The sequence below is a fragment of the Nicotiana tomentosiformis genome, chromosome 1 (genome assembly GCF_000390325.3).
Source record: "Nicotiana tomentosiformis chromosome 1, ASM39032v3, whole genome shotgun sequence".
Lineage (NCBI taxonomy): Eukaryota > Viridiplantae > Streptophyta > Magnoliopsida > Solanales > Solanaceae > Nicotiana > Nicotiana tomentosiformis.
The window spans coordinates 94,101,700-94,110,183 of NC_090812.1; the positions used below are offsets into that span (position 1 = coordinate 94,101,700).

Consider the following 8,484-nt stretch of genomic DNA (forward strand, 5'->3'; position numbering starts at 1 on the left):
CCTTGGTAGGTAATACATGTGGGTTGTGTTCTGTAGTTTTTACTGCATTCATTTCCTTTTTTCAATGGTTTACAATACCTATTTTAGAAGTGTGGTTGAAGTAGTGACAAGCTTATTATGAATGCATTATGCCCACATCAAGAATTATGAACATGGGCTGTATTTGACATCTCAGAAATCTTAACAACAACAACAACACTATGCCTCAAGTCCTCAATGATATAACATGTTTATCAATTAAAATTCATCTCAGACCAATATTAAGCAAAAGAAAACAATAGACATCTTATAAAGAATAAACTTTCATGTGTAACATTTAAAAGACATCTTAAAAAGAATAAACTTTCATATGTAACATAGATCTTAAAAGAGAAAAAAGAACATTAGACAGTGAGATGAAGTTGAGAAACTTCATACTCTCAAGAATGTGAGCTTAACTGAGCTGCCGAGGTGGACAACACAACAACAACAACCCATGTACAAACTCAAGGGAACTGAAAACTTGTGAAATCTTGATGTCCTGAAGGAGGGTATACATAAACAGCGAGCAACGAGACCACAATACAGATGAGAGCAGACCATAAGAAGACAATGGTAGGAACTTTTCCCCTTCTCCCCATCAAACCTTTTGCAAAAGGATAGAGATGAGATAACACCCAAAAACTGAAGAATACACCTCCAAGAAGCTTGCTCCATTGTGGGAAAGGACTGTATACAGTCCTGAATGTTCCCACTGCAATTGCAATCATGTTAAGCAATATGATTGTGATTGGTGGAATCATTAGGACCGTCCAACGAAACTCGTAAAGCTCAGCAAATTCATCTTCACCATCATCTGGTGCAGAAGATTTTGATGTTAATGTGAATGAGATATCAACTCCTGCTATAACTTTCAATAGTCCTTGTATCACAGCAGCAGGATGTGCACTTGTTCCACCAATCAACCAAAACTGTTCATTCCTCCACCAATCTTCAAGGGTAATTCCTGACCATTTGATTTCAAGAATAGCAAGCATGCAAAGGGTGATTGTGATCGCGAGCAGGAACACCAAAAAGGTGATGTTGAGGGACTGCACAATGAATTTTCCTGAGAAGAGTGAAAGTGCAGGCAAGACACAATAGACAAGGAGGAAAACTGAAGTGAAGGGATACATTCCCACATTGAAATATGCCACCCTCTGCAGAAACTTCATTCTTGGGCTTGCAAATAGAGCATTGTTGCGAGAAAAGAAGATTTCAACCGAACCTGTTGCCCATCGGAGAACTTGGATGAGCCTATCTGTTAAATTGATTGGTGCTGTACCTCTAAATGCATCTCTTTTTGTGACACAATAAATTGATCTCCAACCCCTATTGTGCATCCTGTAACCTGTCACGACGTCTTCTGTGATCGAACCATATATCCATCCGACTCTTTTCCCCCACTCGGTTTTGTCCTCATAATAGCAACTTATGACACCTACTGCCTCAGCAAGTGCTGAAGCATCCAATGGCTCGCGCTGTACAGCAAGAGAACCAGCTGGCCTTCCCTGACAACCTTTGCCTCGCAACTCATGTAGCAGCCTTCCTCCAAATTCAGCTACAGCAATAGAGTCAACAAGCGGAGTAGAGTTTCCAAACTGTTTTGTAAGCAAGGATCTGCTTACTTCCTCCTCATCATCTTTACTCCCAATCATTGGCAAAAACATCTCATCATCCTCTTGATCCTTTTGAACATTAGGTTTCCTCAGAAGCTTTCTAGTCTTTCTGCTACCAAACCATCCATGGTGTTCAGTTGCCCTTGGTGGACTAAACCCATAAAGAGCAATTCTTCGGAAAACGCAGCCTGTTCCTACATACATTGGACCTTGCAAACCATCCAATGCTCTCATGCTAACATCAAAGAAAACTGTATTGTGGTTTGCATATCGATCATTTGGATCAACACCCTCAAACCTCTGAGGGAACTGAACATAACAGATCCTATCACCACCTTTGTCAAGCATAAAGCACATTCCCTCTCTTAAAGCCAATGAGTTATAGATGTAATGATCACAATCAAGATTGAGAATGAATGCACCATTTGACATAATTGCACTGGCTCGAACTAAAGAATTCATGGCTCCAGCTTTCTTGTTGTGATCAAAACCAGGTCTCTTTTCTCTGGAAACATAAACCAGCATTGGCATTCTTACATCAACATCTGTTGTGTCAATCATGTTCTTTTCATCTACTTCATTCCCGTAAAGTGGCTCTGCATTTGGAGGAACCAACATGATCTGCAACAAACAAAGTTCAGGAACGTTCAACAAAAGAGTTGAAAAGATTCCATATTATTAAACAAGGAACTCGAATGATGAAGTACATTACCTGTATAATACCCTCGTGATCACCTCTAGAATGGCCTTCTTCTGCTGATGACCAAGTACCGTGCCAATGGGTCCCATCAGACATCCAAGTAGCTTTAGGGACCTTGATCGGTTCAGAGAGATCCTCTCCAAGTTCAGCTTGTTTTCTCTTAGCCCGTATCTCCTGTTGGGTGTTATAAGCATCTGATCGTCGCCTTATTGACTCTGGCAAGGCATTTATCCTCACCTTGAATTCATCATATTCCCTCTTCACCCTTCTCCTATCCCTGACAAAATCAAGTTTGACTTTGTTTTTCAATGGATCGCGCTTTTGCCCAAAGTATGCCTCAGGATTTCTAGGTTCTATGTTGTGTTTTTTGCAGAAGGGAACCCATATTCTTGCAAAGCTAGCAGCTTCTGCAAGAGCTTCAAATGTGACTAAAGAACCTCCATCGTCCGATAAGTAACATGCCACCTTTTCAACAGGATAATCAACAGCAAGAATGGAAAGGATTGTGTTTGCAGTTACAAGGGGTGGTTCTTTTTCTGCATCAGCAGTTGAAACAAACACATCAATGCCTGGCAAATCAGACAATCCCTTTGGATTCCGAAGGTTTGGTCCTGAACTTTCAAATCTTTCTTTCAATACAGAAAGGTCAGTGATTCTTTTAACAGGACAGAGCTTTGGCAACTGATCAAGAAGCCAAGATATTGCAAACCAAACCTCACACACGACTGACAGTATCCACAACCACATTGCATCATGATTTGGATGAGAAATCCTCCATGTTAAGAAACAAGCCAATGCACCAAGACGAAGAACCATAAGCAACCTACAGATATTCACATTCATACATCAAATTCAAATTCTGATACTGATTCATATACCTTATTATTTGACAGAACTAGATAGTCAATTAGCAGATAACTTTCTTCTACTACTTACTTTTTCAAAAACATGCTTCTAAAATATTAAGATATTTAAAGAGGAAAATTTTGTTCATATTTTTTTATGAGCGAGACATCCGTCTAGGGCCAACCCTTAGCTGGGGTAAAGCCAAACTTTACGAGGGCCTTAACTTCTTTAAAAAAAGAATTATTTTTTATTTGAATTCTATTTTTCTATTTTTTTAGATGCAAAGTTATTAATAATTTTCTTATAATCAATTTCTCCTAATAAGTCTTTCTCAATTGACAATATATCTGATCCATTTAACATCTCTTGGGACATTGTTGATCTTTGGTAAAATTTTATCAATTTTAATTTTGAAAAACTTCTTTTCGATGAAATAACGGTAACATGAGTTATTAACAATATTCTATAAGCAATATAGGCGTTTGGAAAAGAATCAAATCTTTTTATTCAATTAAATCTTGATTGAAAATTCAAGATTAAGGTAATGTTTTTTCAAATTTTCTATCTAGGTTTTTTACCGCTAAATAGAAAAATCAAAAATATATTCATATGCTTCGAATTGTTCAAATCTATTTTGAAGTGAAAAATAGCTAGTCTACTGTCTATAAAAAGTAATCAACTCTGATATTTCATTATCAATATTCTCATCAAATTATTTCTTCCTATATATCACAATGCAATTTCCTTGGCAGAAATCATAGCAGTTACAAATTCTTCTTCTCTATATTTGTTAAACAAAGAAATCAAACTTTTTCACTCACATAATTTTTTTAACTTATATATAGCCTATTAGGTGTAACAAAAAATGCCCCCCACAAATGTGGGGCCTAAAGCAACTCTGAGATTTCATTATCAATATTCTCATCCAATTATTTCTTCCTATATATCACAATGCAATTTCCTTGGCAGAAATCATAGCAGTTGCAAATTCTTCTTCTTCTCTATATTTGTTAAACTTATATATAGCCTATTAGGTGTAACAAAAAATGCCCCCCACAAATGTGGGGCCTAAAGCAGTTGCTTTACCTGCTTTAGGGAAGGGCCGCCCCTGCCCTTAGGACCAACCGCAACGTCCAAAATAATGGGCCTGCCCCTCTACCCTTCAACATTTAAATACCTGGCTTATTTATATAGTGTCTAAACATGACCCCTCACGAGTGGATATGATATTTTTTACTGGCCAGCTAGAAGCAATTAGACTTGAAATGAGGATATTTGCCTACTTTGGTACTATTCTGAATTGTGTGGACCATTTCAACAAAATTTAAGCTATTAGAGATAACACTTCTACTTGTTTATTTATTAGTTTTATGTCCACAACAAAAGGGCGTGTAAGATTTGTTTTTCAGTTGTTCCAGTATCTCAGCTAAGGAATTTCAAAACACTTTCTAATTATGAACATAAGCACATAACTATTGAACCAAGCAGCAAAAAAATTGGATACAGGAAACAAATGCAAGTTCAATGATTACCTGTATGGACTGATAATTGCAGCTGAGATTCCAACTTTCCTAGTCAAAGGTCTATTTCCTCTGTTACTAAAATCTGGTGGATTTGAAGATCTATCAACACCTCTCCCAACTTCATAGCCATCAGAAGGCCACAAAGCATTCCCATAACCATAAGTCCCTTTAGTCTCAAATAGCCATCTTGAATGATCAAAATCATGATTTTGATTCTTGAATGACTGCACTAGTGAAAAATTCTTCTCCATTCTCCCTCTTCCTCCCTTTGAAGGCAATGGATTTGCCTGATCTTTAGCTTCCGATTTCGGCTCTTCATCACTCTCATCATCATCGCTAATCCCTCTATAAGCCTCTTTACAACCAGGACAACATCCTCCACCAATTCCCACACAATCCAAATAACACTCTCTGCAAATTATGTACCCACAATCACACTTAGCTTCAGCTTTTTTCTCATCACAGCCTTCCATTTGACACATGTTTTTACACTTCATAACCATAGGCTCATCCTCTGAACTCTTCCTAACATGTGCTTTAGTCACAGAATTAAACCCTCCAGTAAAGATTGTATCTTTAATATACCCTTCACTCGGATGTTCATTTCTATAACTTTTTCTACTTCCAATAGGGCTGTTTTGAGAATCTGTGACGGTTCGATTATCTGGGGTTGGTGGAATATGAACTGTATAAGCTACAAATTCATCAGTGCTCTCTTTAGACATAGAGAGATATCTTCCACCAGAGGACCCCCTGAATTTTTTTCCGCTAAGAGGTGAATTGGGGTTAGTTGACAAAGAATGGCGTCGAACCGGACTAGTTAAACCATGGCATCCTCCTCCAGTTGGAGATGAAGTCACTGTAATTGTCACTGGAGATGAAGAAGAAGGAGAATCAACAACCCCCATTTTGCTTGGATTTTCAAGATGAGTTTTTTTCAGCTATGAGAAATGAGAAATTTTCAAGAAAACTTGTATGGAGAATTAAGACAAGAAGAAAAAACCCATCTGAGGAGCAAAGAGAAAAAGAGGGGTTTGTGTTTTTGGAAGAAAGAGAAGAAAGGAGACATCCTTAAATTTGAAATTGTGAGATTGAAAGGTGTTGTCAGTGGTAACGGTCGACAGATCCTGACCGTTGATCTAATGAGATCTCTCGGCTATTGTGGCACTTGAGAACGGTCTGATTGATAATACACCCTTTTTCTGATGTGGACGTGAAAGTCAAAAGGGGTAAAGTATTCAACTTTCTTTCCATAAAAAAAGAAAAAGAAAGGGGGGCCAGTTTTCGACTTTAAAATACTTAACGGTCGAAATAATAAAGGCTTTTTCGGTGACAGGAGAAACAGAGAAAGGCCGTCTTCTTTCCTCTTTTTTATTTTTTTAATGAAGAGAGAGTAACATGAGTGAGTCTGTAAGAATTAGTAAGAGTTTATGGACCCATTTGTTGAGAGATTTTTTTTTTTGGATTTTTTTTCTTCTTAAAAACGTATTTTTATTAAAACCAAACCAAACCAACTATATCGGTTTGGATTGGTTCGGTTTTGTCCGATTTTTTTAGATTTTTTTGTTACATGAATATTATTTCAATCTTACTTTGTTAAATTTTTTATAAGTAATATAAGTTTAGTAAAAATAAAAAAAATTGACAAACATATGATCTATTAACATATTCTCATGGGAGAATTTTCTTAGTAACATATGATAGTTAATTTTTTTGTCGTCTGACAATAATTTTTCGTTGATATACACTTTCAAGGTTAACTGAATTTAATAATTAAACATAAATAATAATATAATACCTATATAATGATATGTTCTATTTAATTTTAAATTATCGAAATACCACTTTAAATTCGAAAAGATATAAGAATTTTAGATCTTGACTTATGAATATGGAAGAACAAAGAGATTGACGCATTTTACTAACACTTGATAAGAAAGTGATCATACAACTCATTATTTAAAGTTAATAAATTAGACACTTCATATTTAGCTAAATATTACATCTCATAAGAGAATCACAAATATTTCTAGACATTTTTTAAAGAAAATTCTATGAAAATTCTTAAGAGTATATATAAAAATTATATATTTATATGTCGGTTTGGTTCAGATTTTTCTACTCAATACCAAACCAAACATAATCGGGTTTTTAATCGGTTTGATTTGACTTTTCGATTTGGTACAGTTTTTCGGTTCGATTTGTACACCCCTAGTTGCAAGTTATTCAAGGGCGAATGTAGTCAACGAGCTATGGTTCATTTAAATTTAGTAATTTTGGCTTAAATTTTATAAATATGTTGAAAAATTAACTAAATAAATATAAATAATAGATTTCAAACCCGCTAAATCGAGAAGAGATGTGGTAAAATTCTAGATTTGAAGTCATGAATTCACCTTACAGATTATTATTCTTGTAAGTTAAATTATTTAATAATATAAAAATTCTTTATGTCGTTAGTGCACAAAACATAACATCAATACTAAAGATTAAGCAAATATAGAAAAGAGAATAAGAAAACAAATATTAATGTAGTTTCTAAATGAATCATCACATGGTTATTACTTCACTGACAATCCAAGATTGTCACGAGTAGATCTTTGCCAAATTATAAATGTTAATATTTTACAACTAGTAAGCATGAGAGTGTTTTGTGTGTTTTGTTAATTCTAATATTCTAATATAGCAACCAGGACGTAGGTAATTATGAGCATATGATTTTATTTTAATATTTATAGAGCTTGGTTGCTCAAGTAGAAATAAATTAGCAAAATATAAATGAGTTGTCACTGTCTAGGCTAACGAGCATATTCTTTCTTCCCCCAACTTCTTTTTAAATTTTCAAATTGCTCCTAAATTTCTTCTTTTCCAATATCTTTAACGTTTGATCTTTGTAATCCTTAGCACAACATATTAATAAAATATATATTTCACGCCTGCAGCTACAAAGTAGAATTAATGTAAATCATACTCACAAAGACAATATTGTTTCATCCAAGTATATTATTAGACTTACTTTAATCATGTACTATATGTTATGCCTCGTTTAGGAGTAAATCAGGTTCAAGAAACTAGGTACTTTTGTATTTTCAAAGTAAAGATTTGTTTTGCGACAACATTTTGGAAAAAAGCTTAAATTCGAACCTTTGAGACAACTTTTACCATAGCGTTAGGCACTATTTCTGAAGATAAAAGTCAGCTATTTGTAAAAAGGAAAGTTTTTGTTTAAGATTAATAGCTTAAACTAAAAATAAGTGTGTCGCTGATGTAATAGCCCCAAAGTCACCTGTAAGAAAACGAACACAAGATTATTTTGAAAGCACTATTAGGATAAATAGTAGTACCTTCCTAAAAACTGTAGTACATAGCCTTAAATGGCCGGGCCTTACACCAAATAGTTTAACAAGATTTAGAACTAGAAGTTGGTTTATGCCCAATTTGAGGGACAAATTCAATATTAGTCAGATTTATAACTTATTCAAAAATAGTCACAATTTCAAAAGTAATCGAAATTTAATCAATTTTCATGTAAAGATAAATTTGAACAAAAACACTGTTCAAAATTCGAAAAATACTCTAGCATAATATACTGGAACTCCAGTATAATATACTGGAGTTCCAGTATAATATACTGGTCCAACATAATATGCTGGAAGTTCATACACAGGTGCTCCAATCTCCAGTATATTATGCTGGAACTTTCCGCGTGTTGGAGTTCCAGCATAATATGCGGGAATTTCATACACATGTGCACCGATATCCAGTATATTATGCTGGA

General features: G+C 34.9%; 1 protein-coding gene across 1 annotated transcript; it reads right to left on the minus strand.

Moving 5' to 3' along the window:
* Positions 1 to 260: 260 nt before the first annotated feature.
* Positions 261 to 5,939, minus strand: LOC104111208 (cellulose synthase-like protein D5). Its single transcript, XM_009620856.4, has 3 exons — positions 4,716 to 5,939; positions 2,350 to 3,160; positions 261 to 2,258 (listed from the first exon to the last, which is right to left on the minus strand). Exons 1-3 carry the CDS (start codon positions 5,612 to 5,614, stop codon positions 486 to 488), a joined length of 3,483 nt encoding a protein of 1,160 aa, XP_009619151.1. The 5' UTR covers positions 5,615 to 5,939; the 3' UTR covers positions 261 to 485.
* Positions 5,940 to 8,484: the final 2,545 nt, after the last annotated feature.

Bases quoted from the DNA above. Each gene is read 5' to 3' on its own strand.
- LOC104111208 (XM_009620856.4), bottom strand. From the start codon at position 5,614: ATGGGGGTTGTTGATTCTCCTTCTTCTTCATCTCCAGTGACAATTACA. The intron at 3,161-4,715 runs GTAATCATTGAA...GAATATCTGTAG, and splicing joins GCAATTATCAGTCCATACAG to GTTGCTTATGGTTCTTCGTC. The intron at 2,259-2,349 runs GTAATGTACTTC...TGTTTGTTGCAG, and splicing joins ATCACGAGGGTATTATACAG to ATCATGTTGGTTCCTCCAAA.